Genomic DNA, 22,521 nt, shown 5'->3' with positions numbered 1-22,521 from the left:
AGGGCGATAAAAAAAGGCTGCTTCCTTACAAGAAGCACCATATTGTCTATTCAGCTTCATTTACACAAGCTCAATTCTGAAGGCCCAGGTCTTTTAAATTAAAGGCTGGAAAATCCTTGCTCCTGGTATGGGCTGTGTTTGCAAGCTTCACACATGCATCCAGGCTTTCTCCATTGGAGCCCTTGGAAGCAGCTACCTGTGTGGTTTGCATACTCAGGAAAGGTTTTTAAATGATTCCCTTATCTCATTCATTGATTAGCTCGTTCTTATAAGGAAGCTGATATTGCCACAGACAACTATAGAGAGATGTAAGCACAAATACAAACACAAGACATCAGCATCAAAACCATAGCTATTTTGCCCCTTTTAGTCAGCTAACAATTCCTCATTTATTAAAATGGAATCCCAATATTTATAGTTCTTGTTAGAAATAGAATATTGTCTAATCATGGCACAAGAGGCCAGTGTTTTGCAACAGATCACACATTTTCTATCTGCTCCGTAGCAATGTGTAGCATGTGCTTTATAGAACGTGCTAAGCACTGAGATGTTACTGATAAACTGAAAACTTGACATAGCACTGTCCAGTTTCTTAAACAGCTTTACTCTCAAGGTGTCACTTTTAAAAAAGAATTACAGTAGCTAACGTGATCTGTAACCAGTGCCAACAAGCTGTCTTCTGGGGTGGTTCTACCTATTTTTCATACTATACACATTCTAACCTACATCAAAGAGCCGCTGACAGCTTAGTTAATTGCCTCACGGGTTATTTGGCCAATAAATTTGCCAATGCTATCCCCATTTCACAGGAATGCTCTAAATCATTAAATTGCAACATGGAATTTCCCCCAAATTATGATTGCATGGAAAGTAGAAATCAGTAGCTGGCACAGTAAAGGTCTTTCTCTAATAAAACATCTGATACTTAGAAACCTTCTGGATCCTTGTAACCAAGTAGGGAAAGCTGAACAAGTTCCACTAACTGCTTTTCCCCCAAGAGAATAAAGGGCCTGGTGGTAAACTTGTAGATTTTTTTTCAAGAAGGATAATATTGGTGCAACTGATAATAGTGGTAGAATATTGATAAGAATGTGATACTTGTTGCTATTTGTGGGGAAGGCTATGTGGTTTTGTTTTAAGAGCAGTTAAGGGGTACTTCATATGCTGTCTTTATTAGGCTGTGGCTGGTGACAAGTTTTGAAAGGCACCTTAATTTTCCAGAGTAGTAGCCAACAAAGTCCCATTAGCACAAGGATTTCCATCTGCCCAGTGAGACTTGCTGTTCCCACAACACCCCCCCAAATCTGCTCTATAGAGAACAGGTTGTGGGTGTGAGGAGAGGGGGAGAAAGTCTTGTTGCTCAGGCAGAGGTCCTTGTGCTATAGGACAACTTACTCTTTCCCAGATGGTGCGCTGTATCTAACTCTGACCTGTTCTTTAAGTTGGTAGATCTGAGCCAACTTCCTTTCAACAGAGACTCTTTGGGCTTTTTATAGAGACTAGGAAAACACTTTCCTTCACTGAAGTACCTTCTACAGTTGTCTTTGTCCAGTTGTATACATGTGTGTCATAAGAAAGTCTCTCACACGCTCACCTGCACCCCATTGCCAGCATGTGAGGGATGAATCCTACCCAGATGGTTACTTTAGCTTTCTATTTTTTCTGAGATAGTCTTAAGTACCAAAAAGCCATCAGGCTGAAAAAGGCAGAGCATGGTCTTCGTGTGAGGACATTTTTGTAGCAAATTTACTATGTAATGCAAAGCTTAACCGAATGTTGTAGTAAAAATCCTTGAGCAAACTGTTGCTCCGAGGCTACCTAGGAAACAAGCCTGCATGGGATGGTAATGGCAGTTAATTCAATACAGTGGTACCTCGGGTTACATACGTTTCAGGTTACAGACTCCTCTAACCCAGAAATAGTACCTCGGGTTAAGAACTTCGCTTCAGGATAAGAACAGAAATCGTGCTCCGGCAGCAGCGGGAGGCCTCATTAGCTAAAGTGGTGCTTCAGGTTAAGAACAGTTTCAGGTTAAGAACAGACCTCCGGAATGAATTAAGTACTTAACCCGAGGTACCACTGTACAATAGTGAAGTGGCACAGGTGAGGCTGCGTTGCTCTCTTGGCTTCCCAATGCCAGTTGCTGAGAGGGGCAGGACAGCAGTGAGCCTACAGCATACCAAGCTCCCCATTCCCTTGCCCCTCCTCTCTTGGTAATTGGCAGTGATGTGCAGCACTGGGAAGCCAGGAGAGCAATGCAGCCCCACCCACAACCCTGGCCACAGCTGATTCAGCTGCTGCTATTATTTAGTACAGAGGAAAGCTGTAGTAAAATTTATGCAGGCAACTGAGTTGTTGGAGGAAGATGCTCACAAAAGTGAATTGCTAAGCCCAGGGGTTGCTTTCTTTCTCCTGAGTCTTTGACTCAACAGCTTGCATTGGTTGTAATGGCATCTTTGTAAAATAGAAGTGGTTAATTCATTGGGCTTGTTCTAGGCATGTAAATGGATAAAAAACATTTTTCTCTATGCACATTCGTATGGGGGGGGGGGAGAGGAAACATCAGGCAGTTTTCTGTGGATTCCATAAATGACTTTTGCGCCTTTTGATTTGAATTTCATAGTATAAAATAACTTATATTAAAGAGCATTACATATAAACAATGTTATGAAAAAGCACTGTAATTCTCTGTTGTTCTTTCCCCCCAGAAATGCCTCCAAAACTTAAGAAAAAAGGACATTCTGGACGAGAACAGAAGAAGGTACATTGTTGTATAGGGGAAGATACTTTAATGTTTCTCTGCTTGACATTATGTTAATTTATCACAAAGAAGCCCACTCCACGTCCAAGAGAATGGGCAAAGCTTTGCTCATCTCAGCTCCCTAGACCTGTCTCACATGGGAAGGCAATGCAGGATATGGAATCCTGTAATACAGAATATGGAGCCAGTAAGATTCATTCATCTAGGCCCCTAGCATTAATCAAGGTTTGGAGTTTGTGAAAGATAGGGTCCAGAATGGACAAGGAATTATCATTCGGTCCAGCTCTCAGGTTTCCTCAGAGGCTTAATGTTTTTTTTTCCAGTTGAAGAAGTAAGTGTTTGATGATTGAGGAAGTGCAGCTCAAACAAGAGAGGCTGTTACAAAAGATTTTAAAATTGCCTTTTGAAGAATTTTTTACTGAAATTCTTAGTATTTCAGTTAGTTCCGTTACATAAGTACAGTTTGGGAGCAAGAAGCTAAGTATTGAACTTACTTTGCTCTTTGCGCAGTGCTATCTTTCCTGGCAGAATACTTTTATAAATTTGCTGTTTGCTGAAGCTAGCACTGAGTATGGGGCTGGGGCAACACTAAACTTCAAAAAAATACAGTGGGTTTTGTTTTTTTCTAAAACAGTACTTTATTTGGTTGCATATTTTTCTTCCTAAGGCTCGGTAGTCTGCTATACTCTTATTAAGGTACACACTTCGCACAAGTACATGTACAAAGTTTCAGCAACCAGTTTTTGTAAAAGCAAGCAACTTCTGGAGAAGATGTTTTTATCTTGAGAATTGTCATGGGAAAGCTAACACATTTCCCACAGTTTTTCCACTGCAGCTCCCCTTCTCCACGCTGTTTTTCTCCATCCTAGCGATTCAGTTGAGGGAATGCTGGGAAGGAGAAACTAGGGACAGGGCAGTCTAACGAAAGGGGTAGTACTCCCTCCCCGTTGTTTCCAATGCAGAAAACTTGATTGTATACTCTGTTTCTTTCCTTGCAGCATCACCATCACCACCATCAGCAGACGCAGCAGCAACAGCAGCAGCAACAGCCACAGTTGCAACCACAGCAGCTGCCCCCACCACCTCCTTCAGTCCCTCAACAAGCAGCCCCTCCAGTCAAATCCTCTCCTCCAGCTTTTGTTCCAGTGCAGATCCCAGTTATGGAGCATCCGCTTCCAGGGAATATGTTTGACACTATTTCACATTTCACTCAACCGATTATACACCTTCCTCAGCCAGAAATGCCGCCCCATCTCCCTCCGCAGCCTGAGCACAGCACTCCTCCTCACTTGAATCAGCATACAGTAGTTTCTCCTCCAGGTGAGTGCTGTTTCTTGGATGTATAACAATGTGCACTGTAGTTTATTAAGTTCCTCATAGGACATTGTGGACATTTGAGCAATATTGCAGCCCAAGGGAGTACAAATCAAGGGGAAGTTTCTCTTGAAATCAGAGGGCTATTTTAGACATAACATTCCTAGTTTGCTAAACCATGGGGTTGTATCCAGTGAAATCATTCAGTACATTTCCAAGCACAATTCAAAGTGTTGGTGCTGACCTTTAAAGCCCTAAATGGCCTTGGCCCAGAATACCTGAAGGAGCGTCTCCACCTGCCTTGTTCAGCCCGGACACTGGGGTCCAACTCCAAAGGCCTTCTCGGTAGTGGCGCCCGCCCTGTGAAATGCCCTCCCTTCAGATGTCGAAGAGATAAATAATTACATAAATTTTAGAAGACATCTGAAGGCATCCCTGTATCGCGAGGCTTTAGCACTTGATGTTTTATGTTTTTAGATATGCTGTAAGCCACCCAGAGTGTGTGTGATCAGTGTGTGAAAGGAAGGAGGCATGGGATGGGGAATATCGTTCAGTTCCAGTTCTTGTTCCCAGCTTGCAAACTGTGGTTTAGAAAGACTTGAACATTGTATCAACACCGGGCCATAGTTGAAGGGTCAGGATTTTGAGTTTAGAGAGCTGGTTTTCTATGCCATAATGTGCAGGATCCTTTCTCAGTTGATCTCTTTTACACAGAAAAAGTTGTGTGGGTCTTTTTTGTGTGTGGTGGTGGGGAAAAAAATAATGATCTTCCACCTGAAACCTGTAGTAGTACGATCCATTCTACTGTATCAAGAGCTCAGCAACCTTATTCCTATTCAGCTGCATGCATAGACCTGACCTTAATCTGTGAGAATAATACAACTGCTTTCCGTGTCACAGTGTTGATGTAATGTCTTCCTGCTTTCTCTTCCGCAGCTTTGCACAATGCTCTGCCTCAGCAACCCTCAAGACCTAGTAATCGAGCTGCAGCACTCCCCCCTAAACCTGCTCGGCCTCCCGCAGTGTCACCAGCTCTTAACCAGCAACCCATGCTTCCGCAGCCCCCACTTCCCCAGCCTCCCCAGGAGCTTTTAGAGGATGAAGAACCTCCTGCTCCTCACCACAACCTGCTGAGTAGTAGCCAGATGCAGCTGTACATTCAGCAGCTGCAGAAAGTGCAGCCACAGACTTCTCTCCTCCCTTCAGTGAAGGTCCAGTCGCAGCCTCCGCCATCCCTGCAACCTCCCCCTCATGCTCCAGTGCAACAGATGCAGCATCAGCCACAGCAGAGGCCAGTACATATGCAACCAATGCAGTTCCCTCCCCATATCCCTCAGCCTCAGCCACCTCCGCAACAGCACCTACTCCCACAGCAGCAACAGCCGCCGCCGCCACAGCCGTCAAAACCCCAGCAAGTCATCCAACACCACCCATCGCCGCGACATCACAAGCCAGATCCCTATTCAGCTGGTGAGTAATCTAACGTGAATATAAGAAACACTTGAAACGTACCAGGGTGGGGGGGCGTGAATTGCTTTGCTTCCAAAATCTTCCACGCTTTACTGATGTTATTTATGATAAAATCAATGGAGGCTATCACACTACTTAAAAGTCATGAATTGAAGAGAACACAAGGAAGGAAAGGGGGGTTTTCTAACTGGATTTGTTGTGGGTTTTTAAATAAAATTAATCTCCAATATATTTTTGTTTGACAAGGTTATACTATTGTATCCATTTAGTAAAGACAGTTTCACTTTGACAAAACATTGACTCTTCAGTAGCCAACAGTTTTTCCTTTGCATCTGTACTCTGTTCAATTAGTGCCATGCATAGTGTTTCTTTTCAGAATGTCCCTTGCTCATTTAATACCTCCCCTAGACTTCAGTTGCCCTTGCTTAAAAGACAATAATACTATAAGGTGAAGCAATCCATTGTCTTAGATTATCTGAGCTATTAGGTAAAATACATTTGACTAAGGTTTTCTGTTTCTGGATTCAAAAATCCCATGTGTCATGCTGCATCATTCTGTATTCATATCTCATACATACAATACCATGTTATGATCAGTGTTAGAAACTAAGATATGAAAGCTAGAAGCTAAATGGCACCTTAAACCTAGGTTATGGCGCAACAACAGTATGTCTAGGCGCACTTTTTTATAACAAGAATACAGAGATGAAAATGAATGAACTTCAGCTAAAATATTATGTTCATTTTTCACATGGTCTAGTTCCTTCCCCTTCCCACCCCCATAATATTCTTAAGAGGGTCTCTTCTCCAGTCTTCTGAGAGTAGCTGGAAGTGGGGAGGCAGAAAAAGGTCCTCCTTTCCTTCCATTCTGCTGTTTTAATCTGAAATCTTAGGTGCAGTACTGTGCCCAGAGCTCATAAACTGCTCACGCAAATGAAATTCCCTGTCACAAAATATGCCTAGCCTATAACAATGGGAGTATCGAACACTGGTTATGATATCTCAAAAGGATTAATACAGTGTAAATGGTGCCCCATCTGTAATTAACTGAAAGAGTCTGCTGCTGAATGGTGACAACTTGGGGAAAATATAGCACTTTAAGCATTGTTCCTGCAAGCACTGTAGGAGCAAAAGTTAAGGTGCTACAACGTGCTCACTGTAGGACAGAAGAGCCAAAAAATGTTTTCACAGTCATAGTGCTGGATTTTTTAATAGATCATGAGGCATAGTGAAGTGTTTTGTCTGGGTCTTCACTTCTTCCTCTTCATAGCTAACATTCATTGAGCACTTATGTGCTGTATATAATATTAACTCTTCCTAAGGAGCTTGCAGTGTACAATAAACAGACAAAACTGAGATGGAAGAAGGGTAAAAGTCAAGTATTAACTCATTTGTAGTTTGGATGGGAAAGGACAGAGTCACATAGTGATGGAGGACTAGGTAAGTGAAGTCTGGGTGGCTTTGCAAAGTTTTGAACAGGAGTCGGTAATGTTTTTTGAGGCCGGGCTGGTCCACTCCCCGGCAGACCTCTCCGTGGGCCAGGACATGCGCACCCGGGCGTGCACTCAAGCTATTTCCAGTGCTCCTCCGTCCCAGAGGTGCACCGGAAATAGCGTGTATGCACGCGTACGGGCGCTCCTCCGGGTGAGGACACACTATTTCTGGCGCACTTCTGGGACGGAGGAGCGTCTGTGTGCATGCACACATGCAGTTTTCGGCACTTTTCCGGAAGTCGGTCTCCAAGGCAAAAAAAATGGTGCCGCGGGGGGGAGGGGAGCACGGAATCCCCACACTGATCCACGGAACGGCTGTGGGCTGGTTCCAGGAAGCTCATGGGCCTTAGGTTGCCGACCTCTGGTCTTGAAGAACAATTGAAAGGCATCAAGGGAGGTAATTTAATTGATTGGCAGATACTGATCAAGGCATTGGTAGCCTGCAGAAGTCACTGACAGGAACTGAGGGGGGGTGGAATGAGAGTGGAGATAGGGAACTTTAAAAGTGAAAAATAGCATTTTGAAGCTTTTGTGAAACACATTCAGAATCCACATACATAAGTTATGGCTAGACCACATAATAGTGCAGACAATGAAAGATCAACCTCTAGTTTGCACATTGCTTCATTGAGCTTATTCCTGCAAGTATGCAGCAAGGTACACCCATTCTCCATTCATTGATGAGCATATGATAATCTGAACAAATAGCTAATAATTTAGTAAAGGTGTTCCCCAACCCCAGTTGTAACACGTTCTGGTCAGAACTTCTACTGCAGATCATTGGCCCATTATCTCAGAACTTTCAGTTAATGGCTCTGACTGAACTGTGATAAGAAGCTGACGGACTGGTGCTGAATTGTTACAGGTCATTTGAGAGAAGCACCTTCTCCTCTCATGATGCATTCCCCACAGATGCCACAGTTCCAGGGGCTGCAACATCAGTCTCCACCGCAACCAAATGTCCAGCCAAAAAAACAGGTAAAGACATAGTGTGAATGTAAAGGACTTTCCAGAATTCAGTTTGCACATGAACCTTGAAAACGTTATCAAGGTGAGAAAACAGGTATTTGCCAAACACTTGTAGTGCAAGATGGGGTGGGCTTACACAGGGAAAGCTACGTTAGGAAATTGTGATTGACATGCGTTTGTCCTGCTGTGACAGGAACTGAGAGCCGCATCTGTGGTTCAGTCACAGCCTATGGTAAAAGAAGAAAAGATGCAATCCCCAGTCATCCGAAATGAGACTTTCAGCCCAGCCTTGCGGCAGGATCCTCCCAAACACCCAGAGAGCATCAAGCCACCTACACATATCCAACAACGTGAGTGACAATTGAAATCTGTTTGTCGAGTGTGATGTTTCATTGTAGATTTGTCCACATAAAAGAGGAAAGGCTAAATTTCTTATAGTGATCCATGATCAATCCTTCTATAGTGCCGACCAACAGGAACAGGTTTTTACAGTGATTATTGTTGTTTCAGGGACAGAGATGAAGCCAGTGGACAGTGGGCGGCCTGTTATAAGACCCCCAGAGCAAAATCCACCACCTGGAGTCCAGGACAAAGAGAGACTGAAGCAGGAACCAAAAACACCAGTTGCCCCTAAAAAGGTAACAGTCCCATTATCAGCAAGTGTCTCTAAAAGTGAATCAAGAGTATTATAACTATCCTTGGAAAATGTGATTTTAGCGATCTGGGCTGCATTGCTGACACTCCCGCTAGGCATTGTTTCTTAGTGAAACAGAGAGTTATAGTTATAAGCTGTAATGTACTTCTTCTTTTTCCTCCTCAGGATTTGAAATTAAAGAATATGGGCTCCTGGGCAAGCTTAGTGCAGAAGCACCCCACTGCACCATCCTCTACAGTGAAATCCAGCAGCGACAGCTTTGAGCACTTCAAGAGGGCAGCCCGGGAAAAGGAGGAGCGTGAGAAGGCTTTGAAGGCTCAGGCAGAACAAGCAGAAAAGGAGAAGGAGCGGCAGAGACGGGAGCAAGAGAGAATGAGGTGAGAGGAGACTGTACTGCTAACCCATTCACCTGCAAGTAAGGAGCAAGCACATGCTTCATTGTGTTCATATAATTTTATGATCATAGGTGCTGTAATTTGGCATAGGTGTGCTAGGACTTGTTTTTGCTATGCCACCCTGCTGTTAGGGAGGTTGAAGTCAAGCTATAGCAGAAATCCTATACCCCCATTGTTTTGTATTTTCACGGTTAACGAGCTGTCGAGCAGTGCCTTCAAATCAGCATGTTATTCCTAGACGCTGTTAGTACCTTCCCAGGTGCTAAGGAAAAGATGCAAAGAGTAGCCTATGGTTTTAATGGTACTTTTGGTCTTGGGCAGGAGTCGTGAAGAGGAGGATACTCTGGAGCAAGCTCGTCGAGTTCATGAAGAAGTCCGACGGCGCCAGGAGCAGCCACCACAGCATCATCAACCACCGCCACCACCACAGCAGCAGCAGCAACAGCAGCAGCAAGTGTCAGCAGCAGCCTCTGCTCCCCAAGCACAGAGCTCTCAGCCGCAGGCTTCTCAGTCCATGCTGGACCAACAGAGAGAGATGCTCAGAAAACGAGAGCAGGAACGAAGACGCAGAGAGGCAGTAAGTGAGGGAGAAAGGGATTATTGGGGTTTGAATGAGGAGCTATTTTGACAACAAGCTAAACAACAGAGGCTCACTTTGTTGGTATAATTTTTTATTTGCTCACTACGTGCCAGAGATCCTCAGTCTTTTTCACAGGATTCTCACATTAAGCCTACAATCCCGTGTACATGTACCTATGTGTTAAGTCCCACTGAGTTGTGGAACTTCTGAGTAAAGTAAACATGTTTAGGGTTGTGACTGTAAATCAGTAATTAAATTATGAAACAGAAAATGTTTGGATCCTAAAAAAGATTGAAGAAAGTTGAATATTATTTCCTTTAGGCAAAAAAACATTGTGAAACAGAATGCATAGCCCGGGGGGGGGGGGTGTCCCTCCTAGAAATAGTTGTTCAATATTCATTGACAAAGCTCTCAGATTTCCCTCTCTCTAAATTTCTACATTTTTCTTTTCTCTGTTTCTTACTGACCTTCTTTTTAATATACCCTTTTCATGGAAGTTCCCAGAGTCTGCATTTTACAAGTGTACATATACTGCCCACACATGGTCATTGCTCCATGTGCACATAATGCTAAGTCATGGTTTGTAGTAATGGCTTCAGCAAATGCTGAGTTATCTCACAGACGAACAAACAAGACATGTCTTGTTTCTTGAAAGCGTGGTTTATTTTCTAAATGCCACTCTTGCCTTGTGCCTTTGTAGCTTGATGAGCATCTGGAGTGCAGTGGCCTAACAAACCAGAGCTAAGCAGAGTTGTTGGGTTTTGACATAACCCCTATCTATAGTTAAAACAAGACATGTTCATAAGCCAACAACAACTTACAGTTTCACATTGTGGGTGGCATTAAGTTTTTCTCAAAGTAGACCCATTAAAATTAATAGGCCTAATTTAGCCATGTTAATTAATTTTAGTGAGTCTACTCAGACTAACCAAACTATGGCTTGGTGTTATGTGTGAACCAGGCCACTGAGGTTTAATCAGATTTGTCTTCAGCACAAGGGGGACCTTTATTCCACCTAACCTTTCATACACACAACTTGCTCTTCTTAGGGCCAAGCCATAGGTGTCTACTTTGAAGTTTAATTATACTTCCTTCTTGTCCCACTTTCACCTTCTTCATTCTCTCTCTCCCTCTCCCTCTCCCATACAAACACACATTTCTCAACATCATGTTCCCTGACACTGTCACTCTATCCTGTTTCTTTTATAAGACAGTGGTGTAATAGATAACAGAAAAGAAAGCATCATCTGCCGGAGCCCTTTTAATGTTGTCTGGTATGATTTCCTTAGAGCTGCCAAACATACTGTGCTATTCACTAGGTTTTCTGGAGTCAAGAACTCAGCCTGCCCCTTTATGGAAGAGACAGTGCGCCTGGCCAAGCAGGCCAGTGACTGCCACTGCCTGGTGGGTTCTGCAGCAGAACGGCCCCTTTTCTACTGGATGGCTATCTGAATATAACCTTTCCTGCAAACCTGGGTAACTGTTGCCTTCTCTCCTCTTTTCCAGATGGCAGCTACTATCGACATGAATTTCCAGAGTGATTTGTTGGCAATATTTGAAGAGAATCTTTTCTAATAGCGCCTGGTTTTCTTTGCCTGACTCCTTAATTTCCTGGCAAATCTTTGACTCTCCATAGTGTTGTTGGCGGCTGGGAGGAGAGCATTCCTGCAGCCTTTCTGCATGTGTGACAGATGCGGCCTCAGAAGGATCAGCAGAGTCTGCCTTACAATGTGATTTTCTTCCCCACCCCGCCTCACTGAAGAAAGAAAGACCAAGACAAGCCAACTCTGTACTAGGTTTGAGTCGGTGGACATGCAGTTACTGGGAAGGGTGCCCCTGATCACTTGATATTCTCTATGCCAAACTTACTTGCAGTATATCCAGGACTTAATGCTGTTCACCCCTTTTCTATTCTTAAGAGTTCTGAGTTACAGAATGTCTTTGACTCTACAATGCTGTGTGCTGGCAGCACAAGACACTCTGCATTGAGAGGCTGTGTACAAGAAGACATACAAGCTGTTTCTGAGTCCTGTCATCACTGGCTTTGCCTTTAACTAAACTTCCCACAAGCCTGTAGCTGGGAGCCATTCTCTGTAAGTGTTCGCTTGTGAAAAAGGGAATAATTTAGCGGAGGTGTCAAGTGTACCTGGCAATTTGAGTGAGGTTTCTGTTTTTAGCATTGTGTGGAGGTCCAGGAATCTGAGCTAGACTACCAACCAAAGTCAGTTTCTTTCAATCTGTTTATTTTCCTCCAGACAAATTGGCACTGCTCAGCTCTTGAGTGGGTATTCTTGTCTCTTCATTATGGATTGGAGTGGGGAAAACATTAGCACCAGGGGTATCTCCCACCCTGTCAATAGTGTTTGACTGTGGCTGTATTGTATAGTGAATATAGTTGGCATATATTTGTTTGGGTTTTATTGGTGAGCCCACCAAACTCTGTAAAGACACTGCTTATATTTTGCTCAGTTCCAGACTTTTCATCTATATTTTTAACTGTAATACCAGAAAGATACATTTTGGGTTTTAAATGTCATGGAGTCTGTTAAATTAGTTTTTATACAGCAAAGGAGCAGCTCCAAGGAGGGAGTGGGAGTGGACTTGGATCAGCAGGAAGGCCTGCTCCTCTTGCCTTCAGTTGAGTTCTCTCACACACTAGCAGTGATCGTTTTCCCAGCACCTTTAGTGTGTTTTTTTTTCCATTTTACTCTTTGAATTGTTCCAAGTTTATGTGCCATAAATACCCACTATACAGTACAATACTGGTGTGTCAGTATTGGCCAATCTCTGGAGTAATTAATTGGTTTTACTTTAATACGGTGAATATGCATTTGGTCTGTACTGATCATGGAATAAACTCATCTCTTTTTTTTTAAAGTTGGTGTCGTACTGACATTTCTTTTAAATCCTGCTTGTGATTAAATTACTTAAGGGGGTAAAGCTGCAAAAGGACAGCTTGCCCCCTCACCTGTCTTGCTCCAGCAGAGAAGGGAATTCTCCGGCCACAATTAACAGGGTTTCTGTCTTGTCACAAACCTGGGAAAAGCTTTCCCTGGGAGCAATCCTAAAGCAACAGAATTCCATAGAAACTGTAGGAAGACAAAGTATCAAGCAGTTTGTGCCTTCTCAGAAAAGACTTTCCCAGAAGGCATCTTACCCCATGGCTGGTTTCATGCTATAGAACTAAACCAAAAGTTGGAAAAGATCATGCAGGGATAGCTCTCAGTTACTTCCTCTTCCTGCAGTGGACAAATCTTAGCAAATGTATGATGTAGCTTCCAGCAGTGAAAATTGGTCCACTTCAGTTGCAGTGAGAAAGAGGCAAGGTTTGTCTGCTTATGGACAATGGTCCTCCAAGCCTTGGACAAGTCCCATGTTGTCAGTGAAATACTTTCTTTTAAATTTGGCTGCCTGAAAAGTGCTTAGGTTTGGTGCATTTGGACTGGCTGCAGCTGACCCCTTGAGGATCCAGTGAAAGGAGAGGAAGGAATAGATAGTTCACCTTTCTGTACTCTTCCTCCAAACAAGTGTTCTCGGAGGACCTCCTGGCCCCAGAATTTGACAGTGTAGAGCTTGTGTTGATACCTCTCTTGACAAAATGTGACTGTTCTGTCAGAAACTGTCCTGAGTCTGGGTCAGTGGGGTTGGGCTATCAAACACTGTTATTCAGTGTACTTATTCCTGGCAGCTCGGGCCCTCCCTGGCTAGCTGCTGTAGAGGATGCTATCACTTTGCGTGAACACCTCAAACCAACCTCACTTCTGCGCGTTCAGCCAAAGACATCCCTATTTTCCCATATGACAGAAGTTTTGAAAGACAGTTTGCATAATTTGCCATCATCTCTACACTCATATGAGATGCATTGCCCAACTAGATTATAACTGGCCAAATGGGAGATAAACTCAGCCTTGTATTATATAATATGTATGTTGTAGAAAGGGTGGTGTCCAAAATGACATAAATATAGGTAGCAATTTATGCTGGGCTACCTTCATGTCTCCAGACCTGGAAAAGACTGTACTACCCTTACTCCTCATGTGATTTTCCATAGTGTATTGGGAGGAGTGGGAAAGGCAATACCTAAGGTAGCTCTCAACTGCCTCTGATTAGTATTGCCCTTGCATCTTTTGGTCCTTTTCAGCATCAATCTCAGGTCTTTTTGCAACAGGTGTGTATTGTGGCCTGCTGCACAGCTCCAATACCAGGCTATAGGCTGCCACTGTCAGATGGCATGGCAGACCATGTGTCACCCATTCCCAGCCTAACTTTGGACTTGGCCTTTCAATGAGCAATTAAATCTCTATGCCCTTAGTTGTCAGAGGTGCATGGAGCAGTAGCCATGTACTGAAGGGAACAGACTGAATTTAGGGGCCAGTGATTCTTTGGTATTCTTGTGAGCTGTTGGTCTTCACACTGAATTTTTACCTAAAGGTGCCTTTTTAACTCTACATCATTAGAAGATCTCGAAGCTTTTCTGTGTAGAGTACCAGACAGTTGGGTACTTTGAGGGAGTGAAGGGGTGTCTAAAGAAGAGATGCTCCCAAGATAGCCTCTGTGAAGGCTGTTTGAGTATTACCTTGCTGAAAGGATGTGCAAGTAGGTGTTGGTCAAGCTTTCTGCCGCCATGAGTTGCTTAAAGCAAGCAAAATGTTGTCTGTGTTCTCCTTCTTCCTGGTAGTTGCCAGTCTTGAGAAGGCCAAGGGGGTGTTTGCACTTCCATCTCCAAGCCCAGCAGATCTGTATTAGGAGTGGGCTAGATTTCTGGCCAATAATTGCCCTTAGCTTTAAAATGCAACTGTGTAGTCCAAAGGATGCTGGGTTTCTGAGGACTGTGCACTGGCCTGGGGGGGTCACTGTATGCTTGGGAACGTGTAGCTGTTCATTTTTTGGACCAGCATAAAGGTAGTCACAGTACGCTGGATTGTACACAAAACTAGCTTCCACCCTTTAACTGCTGGCGTGTGAGCATTATTACTTCAGAATGAACGAGATGTTGAATCTCTCACTCACGCAGATTCTTTGTGAAGGTTTAATTGATGGATTAGCCCTTGGTTTTAAATTGTATCCCAGAAATTGTCAGGGAAAGGGGGCTCATATTACTGTGGCCACGGCTCAGAATTAAGTAGAAAGAGCCCCTTGCATCCCCTCCTCTTCCCTGTGCCACTGGCGCATCCTATTTACCACAAGTTCATTAACTGGCCTTAATCTTCTCTTCTTGGCTCTTTTTGTGCAGATCTTTGATGGGGAAGTAGGAACTTTGGCTTCCCTTCTGAACGTTGTTCTGATCTTTTCATTTCCATTGCCAGTCCTTTCTCACAGTATTCCTTGCCCCCATGTCTCCCCCACCCCCACTTGCCCTTTTTACGAAGCACTTTGGATGATCATCTCCCTCCTTTAATTTTAAGCTCAGGGTTTTTGGGGTACTTTTAGTGCACATCCGCTGTAAGAGTTGATCACAGATGAGCTCACATCCACTGTAAGAGTTGGTCACACATGAGCTCATCACAATTGTACATAATAAAACCGCACCATACTGACAAAAATAAAGGCATAACAAAATGGAGATGCTGGAACTTCTACCAAGAGAGCACCCTCGGCTGTAAAATTTTAAAAATATATAATTTATATGTATGCAAAGAACAACACCCCTTGTATCTAGTCAGTAGTGAGGTTAGTCCTTTTTTAATGTTAACCCCTCTTTTTGCATTTGACATTTGCCAAACCTTGTCGGTAGTTGAGAGTTCCAAGTAGTGATAGAGTTTTTTAGATTGGTGGCTTACTCAGCTGTCTCGTTCTTCTTCCTCACTCTCCTCCCCTCCTTTCTATCTTTTGCAAACTTCTTGAAATGTTTACAGGCTTGCACCTATCTACTTTAATTTTTTAAAAGCTGTACTTGGTATTTTATTTTTACACATTTCTGAATGATGAACATAGGGTGATATCGTTAGTTGGGACATGATTCTTTTTTTTCTGCCAAAGGTATTTTTTGCTATTCTTGTGTTTTATTTTTCTGTTTTTACAAAATGTTTGTGTTTATAATTTGGTTGTCATTCAGACTGAGACATATTTAATTTCCCTTTCTTCCCCCAACCCCATGTATGATTTTAACAATTACAGACATTAGATGTAGGAGTCTAGCCTAAATGATGTAATCTTGTTTATTTTTCCCCCTTCTTCAGTCTTGTACAAATGAATAAGAGAAATGTACAATCCCACTGTACTTAATGCACGGAACGCTTGGCAAATAATTATGTCAGTGAATTTGAAACTTGTATTAAACACTTTAGACATTTGTAGAAGGGAATTCATAGAATTTTCACTTATATACTAAAGGTTTTTTGTGCAGTTCTCATTGCAAAAAATAAACATTTGTACTGAAGATATGAAGTACACTTTTTTTCTTTGATCTTTTGCTCTTGTACAGGAAGACTTGGCAAAGGCTACACTGAATGTTGGGTCCCAGCTCATCAACTGGTTTCCCTCATAGTTCAAAATTCAGTTGCATGTTGTACAAGCTCAGTTCTCTGAAAGCCCTCCCCAGTAGAGGAATTGCCACTGCAATTAGTTTTCTAATAATATTTCAAATCTACCCCATACCAAATGATGAAATATCAGCACTGCAACCTATATTTGCTCTGATGAATAAACTAATTTGTTCTGTATTTAATAATTTTATAATTTCATGATGTTTTAATTATTTTACTGTTTTTTATAAGTTGATGGTATATAAATGCTTATTTAAAAAATTAAGTCTCCCCCATACCAAATGTTAAAATATCAGGACTGCAACCCGTTAAAATAGGAGACCACAGTCAAAATCCAAAGCTGCCAGACAGTACTAGAAACAGGATGTTTTGTTTATTTATTTATATTAAATTTGTGTAGATCTCAGGGCTGTTCACAGCATAAAAATACAAGATTAAAGCACAAAATATATAATAAAAATAAGCACAAAACCAAAACACCAGTAACCTCTGTTCCTCCTGCCCAACACATTTTAAAGGGTATAGGATGTCTATTAATTAGCCCAAGGCCTGGTTGAAGAGGAACGTATTCGCTAGGCAGCTAAAGGTGGATAATGAAGGCGCTAGCTGGACCTTCCTGGGGAGAGCACACCACAAATGGAGATCCACTGCAGAACATGCTCCTTCTGTTGTTGCCACCCTCTCATGGAGGAAGCGCATGAAGAAGGGTTCATATGATGACTGCAGTTTCCAGGTCAATGCATATGGCAAGAGTTGATCCTTGAGCTATTGCAGTCCTGAGCCATTAAAGGCTTTATAGATCAAAACCAGCACTTTGAATTGGGCCTGGAAGCTAATTGGCAGCTTGGCCCCATGAACAACCTGAATTCTGCACCAATTGAAGTTTCCAAACTGACTTCAGAGGCAGCCCTACCTATAACGCGTGTCAGTAATCTAACCTAGAAGTAGACCACAGAAGTTAGGCTATCCCTGCCCAGATAGGGGCACAGCTGGGACACCAGCTGAAGCTGATGAAAAGCACTCCATGCCACTGAGGCCACTTCAGCCTCAAGTGACAGCAAAGGATCAAGAAGCACCCACCCCCCAAGCTACATACCTGCTCGTTCAGAGGGAGTGTAACCCCATTAACAGCAGACAACCTCCCATCCACCCAGTCTAAAGAACCGCTTCAGTCTTACCTGGATTGAACTGCAATTTGTTAGTTCTCATCCAGTTAATTACCAAGGCAAGACAACATTCCAGCACATCCACTGCCATACCTGTAGATGTAAAGGAAAAGTAGAGCTGAGTGTCATCAGCATATTGCTGACGACATACTCCAAACTTGTGCATAACCCCACTCAGCAGTTTCATGTAAATGTTAAGCAGCATAGGGGGTAAAAGCAAATCCTGACGAACCCCACACTGAAGGCTCCATGGTGCAAAAAAACCACACTCAAGCATTATCCTCCGGAAATGTCCATCCAAGTAGGACTGGAACCACTGCAAAACAATGCTACCCATCCTTAATTTGGACAGCCTCTCCAGAAGGATACCATGGTTGATGGTACTGAAAGCTGCTGAGAAGCTGAAGAGAATTAACAGGGACACATTTCCCATCTCCTGACAAGAGATCCTCAAACTGGGCAACCAAAGCAGTGTATGTGCCAAACTTTGGCCTAAACCCTCTTTGAAATGGATCTAGAAAATCAGTTTCCACCAAGAGCACCTGAGTATGATCCGCGACCACCCACTCAAGAACCTTGCTCATTAAAGGGAAGTTAGCAACTGGCTGGTAGTTGTTAGGTTTTCTGAACTGAAGGAGGGTTTATTGAGGAGTGGTTTTACCACTTCAAGCAGGCAGGGACCACCCCCTCTCACAAGGAGGCATTAATCACCTTCCTGCTAGCTTTTATCAGCCAAGAGGGGCAAGGGTCCAGAGGATGTTATAAGGTCAGCAGTGTGCCATAACCCCCATAATCTATCTGCCTCCTTGAGTGTATTGTGTCAGTCCTGCCTTTAAATATGATTTTGATTTTTTCTCTATTTCATTTTATGCTAGTTTTAATGTATGTTATTCATTCATTCATTTGCTGTTGTTAATTCACTTTGAGTGAACTTTTGTAAAAAAATACCAACTAGGAAGTTTTTTTTATTATTGTTTTATATAACCCATCATCCTACCTCCCTAACCAGTCCAAATAAAAAAGGTTTGCAACAATCCTGAAACATCCTCAGATGCTGCCGAGTCTTCAGGGGAAGGAAGTCCTGCAATTGCAGAAGTTGCCATCGAGAGTGTACACAGATGGTAATCTCAAGCGGGCTGGTATCAGCTGAGTGTTAAGACCACCAGCATCTTTAAGAGGCGTACACCATCAAAGGACTTTGCAACCCAAACTAGCATCTTGAATTGAATTGTATCCAGAAATCACTGAGGAACAAGTGGAAATACACGAAAGGGCTGTAACATGTTCCTTACAACCTGCCCCTGCCAGGAGATACACTCCTGCATTCTGCTCAAAGTTTAAAACCCTAGAACAGCTGGTATTTTGGCAAAGATGAATTATCATGATGGGCACACCATTGCTACAGGAATGATAAAAACAGTAGTGATGTGACAACCGTTTGAAGCTGCTATGTGACTGATTACATCAAATATCAGAGCAATAGTAATAGGGTTGCATGGCCAGAATATAAAGTGGGGAATCAGTGTTGCTCAGTGTGCAGGTGCCTACAAAACCACTAGTAGAAGGAAGAACTATAAAACATTCAAGTCTCTGTTCTGTGTGATCTCCCCAATTCGCAGCTTTAAAGGGCATTTTGATCAGATGACCCCCCTTTCAGGCGAAGCGTTACAAATTGGAAAAAATCTCTGTTCTTAGTCCCACTTTACAACAGACTACTGGATTAAGTCATACTTTTTACTACAAATAGTTTTGTATGTAGTACAGGCAGCAGCCGGCAATCCTGGCAGCAGCTGCAGTGGAGTGCTATTCCCATGGCTGCCCGCTACTGCCAGTTTCTCCACGATTTGTGGAGACAGTTGGCGTTGCTGAGGGGGAAGAGCATGGCACCACCCTGCCTTCCCCCTAGAAGGGAGAGGATGTGGTTGCCTACCCTAGGTGAGCTTCTGCTGCAATTGCTGATTCCCCACTCCACCAGACCTTGTCTGTGAGGCAGAGTAAGTCCCAGTATGCCAATGAGCTTGCTTTTTATGGGTTTATGTATGACAGCAGATGGGGTACCTCTCCTCAATCCTGGAAGGTGAACATACTTCAAAACTCTTCTGACAGGGGTGGGAAATTAAAGCTGACACTGAAACAAACACATGAGCTGATTTTCACACACACACGATTAATACCAATTTTCATTATTATTACCACAGGGTACACACAATGATACAGTTCTCTTCACAGTGGTGGAATGATTATACCTCATATAATCAAATGGGTTATTGACAGGCTCCCTTACTAGAGCGTATTGTTAAATTTCTATAACATCCATTTGAAAATCACAGGGCAGTTTACAATATAAAACCACAGAAATGCATACCATAATAACAAACAAAACCAATAACTCCACACACATAGTTTAAGAGGCCATAGCTTGTTATTTATAACAGTATACAAACAAGCACATTATTATTCATATCAGATGCACCTCAGTATCAGTTTGCATATAGTAGTATGGGGGGGGGGGAGGTTCTAGAAAGAGGTGGTGAAACTTGCTGAGCATCCACCCAAATTTGTTGAGCTGAAAGGCTGCCAGAACGCACCAAAAAGGTTCTGCTGATTTCCAGCTTTAAAAAAAGCCCTGGTATTATATACCCGTTCCTAGTAATGGCAAGCGCTGGAAATGTTCCCATGTACCACAAGTAATTACAGTAGTACCTTGGGTTACATACACTTCAGGTTACATACGCTTCAGGTTACACACTCCGCTAACCCAGAAATAGTGCTTCAGGTTAAGAACTATGCTTCAGGATAAGAACAGAAACTGGGCTCCAGCGGCGCGGCGGCAGCAGGAGGCCCTATTAGCTAAAGTGGTGCTTCAGGTTAAGAACAGTTTCAGGTTAAGAACGGACCTCCGGAACAAATTAAGTACTTAACCCGAGATACCACTGTATTGCCAATAAGTCTGTAATCCTTAATTGAGGATACATTAATTATAGCTGCTAATAACGCGAGTGGCATGTTCTTAGCCACACTAGCAGCAATATTCATCTTAAGCCTATAAATGGCACATTTGTGTTCATTCGTGCACACCAAGGAAGGTATCAGCTGGCATGGAAGAAGTACAAGAGACATGTGGGAGGAAACACAGTTCAATGAGATTGAGCACGCTCAGTGGCCACAGAATGCTGTTTTAAGTTTGGGAATAAGAACACATGGAGGGATGATGGATAAGCGTACCCTGGAAGACAGCACTCCATACTGCAACAGTTTGTTGCAGATATAATAAGCAACTTTGTTTTATTATTGAATTGTCCAAAGTGCTGAAGAGCTGGTTTTAATGGTGACACCTAGGACTATTCCTAGAGCTGCAAGTATCCCTAACACAACTGCGCAGTCTTGTGTTTCTTACCTGTTTTGCACTGGGAGCTGAGTATTCTCCTGGGAAAACTGACATCTGAAGCTGTCATCTGAAGGGTGAAACAAATAGGTAAGGTCAGGCATATAAGCAGCAGGATGGCCTAGGCCTGCAACTTAACTTCTGAGGAGATGGGTGTCTCAGTAATCAGGATTTTAACCATGTTTTATCAAATGTCTACTTTCTACAACATGTTGCAAGTATTTTGTGATACCCCAGTGGCAGGCCCATGCAGAGCTTGTCTGAAGCCTGGGAAGTGTCTTGTCAGAATAAAGTTATAAACTCAAACATAAAAGCAGCCCATCCATGGCAGCCCCCCTCCCACCAACTTAGTCCTCCGAGTTCCAGGGCAAGTATACCTTGCTGCCCACCCACCTTTGCAGGAACATGCCACTGAAAGAGGGAGTGCCCGTTTTCTGACGAATTTCAGTCCCCAAGATTGCGTGGGAATAGCTCAGTAATGTAAGGGTTCACTTAATGCCACCCATTTAGTTGGATAATTATGGTGTGGTTGGTACCAATCATTGAAACAAATAGTTCTTATACCAGGGAGGTGCAGTGAGTGAAGCCCTGTGGTTTCTGATGGTACTGAGGCCAGAGCCAGATGTAAAACACTGGTTTCTGCCATAAAAGCTTTCTGTTCACCAATGATGTATAGCTGAAAGCACCTTCGGGAGGGGAAGCAATAACTCAGCTTTGTCCTTTGCTCTTTTTTTACAACAGGAAATCTGGGGAAGCAATGTGTGTTTGGGGGGGGGGTAGCTTGAAAACATTCCTTTTTAAACATTAAGTTTTGTATTCTTTTTTCTCTTTAATATATTGTTAGTGCTGGCTCTTGACGTTTTTGCTTCTGTTTTTAATTCAATAATTTGTTATACTGTATATATTTTCAGATTTCTACCGAGTAAAATGGGTTTTTTGGATTACATGCATCAGGACTCCAGTTCATGGGCAATTTCACAACCTTCATGAGCTGGTGATGTCCAAATCAACTTATCTAACAAGCAATACTATTTATATGAGCTAAGCAGAGGATTCCGTTTCCTCCACCCATTTTAGCATGTGACGCTTAATGCATCCTGAGAATGAGGATGTGCATCCTGATATTTTCACCAGCTATCATTGCTGAACTTAACTCTTGAAAAGCCCACAAGCACAGCATGACCATGACAGAACTCTGCTGCTGTTACCAAGGAACTAGTATTCAGAGGTAGACTGAAGGTAGCAGGTAGCTACCATGACCTTGATAACCCTACCCTCCAGGAATTATCTAATCCCATTTTAAGGTAAAGGTAAAGGGACCCCTGACCATTAGGTCCAGTCGTGACCGACTTAGGGGTTGCGGTGCTCATCTTGCTTTATTGGCCGAGGGAGCCGGCGTACAGCTTCCGGGTCATGTGGCCAGCATGACTAAGTGAACCAGAGAAGCGCACAGAAACATAGTTTACCTTCCCGCCGGAGCGGTACCTACTTATTTACTTGCACTTTGACGTGCTTTCGAACTGCTAGGTTGGCAGGAGCAGGGACCGAGCAACAGGAGCTCACCCCATCGTGGGGATTCGAACCACTGACCTTCTGATCGGCAAGCCCTAGGCTCTGTGGTTTAACCCACAGCGCCACCTGTGTCCCTTAATCCCATTTTAAAGCTGTCTAAATTGGTGGCTATCACCATTTCTTGTGGTAGCAACTTCCGCATTTACTATGCATTGTGTTAAGTACTTTTGAGTCTCCCACCATTTAACAGGTTATAGCGTTATATGAAGTAAAAACCGTCCCTATTGTCCCTTTCTCTACACCATGCATAATTTTATACACTTTATTATATTCCCC

General features: G+C 43.1%; 2 protein-coding genes across 21 annotated transcripts in view; one reads left to right on the top strand and one right to left on the bottom strand.

The window, feature by feature from the left end:
• The window catches only part of BRD4 (bromodomain containing 4), a 42,966-nt gene extending 26,950 nt beyond the window's left edge, over nt 1-16,016 (top strand). For both annotated transcript variants that reach the window (XM_083429667.1, XM_083429668.1), the window contains exons 11-19: nt 2,709-2,761; nt 3,760-4,081; nt 5,012-5,545; nt 7,904-8,016; nt 8,201-8,357; nt 8,518-8,645; nt 8,828-9,039; nt 9,379-9,634; nt 11,144-16,016. In XM_083429667.1, coding sequence (XP_083285793.1) covers nt 2,709-2,761; nt 3,760-4,081; nt 5,012-5,545; nt 7,904-8,016; nt 8,201-8,357; nt 8,518-8,645; nt 8,828-9,039; nt 9,379-9,634; nt 11,144-11,212 — 1,844 coding nt within the window. In that variant the 3' untranslated portion in view covers nt 11,213-16,016. The remainder of the gene's footprint in view (nt 1-2,708; nt 2,762-3,759; nt 4,082-5,011; nt 5,546-7,903; nt 8,017-8,200; nt 8,358-8,517; nt 8,646-8,827; nt 9,040-9,378; nt 9,635-11,143) is intronic.
• The window catches only part of LOC310672482 (uncharacterized protein), a 36,834-nt gene that overhangs the window by 13,400 nt on the left and 913 nt on the right, over nt 1-22,521 (bottom strand). For 16 of the 19 annotated variants that reach the window (XR_014508600.1, XR_014508601.1, XR_014508602.1 and 13 more), the window contains exon 2: nt 20,686-20,743. Coding sequence is in view for 2 of the 19 variants with exons in the window: in XM_083429708.1 (XP_083285834.1) it covers nt 20,686-20,730 (45 nt within the window). In the remaining 17 variants the exon portion in view is untranslated. Of the gene's footprint in view, nt 1-17,300; nt 17,382-20,685; nt 20,744-22,521 lie in introns of all 19 variants that reach the window. The other 3 variants (XR_014508598.1, XR_014508599.1, XM_083429709.1) reach the window with 1 other exon arrangement.

Source organism: Podarcis tiliguerta, assembly GCF_965153285.1.
Source record: "Podarcis tiliguerta genome assembly, chromosome: 2".
Taxonomy (NCBI): domain Eukaryota; kingdom Metazoa; phylum Chordata; class Lepidosauria; order Squamata; family Lacertidae; genus Podarcis; species Podarcis tiliguerta.
Note: the sequence above shows the minus strand (reverse complement) of the source record. Positions and strands in the feature narration are given on the sequence as shown.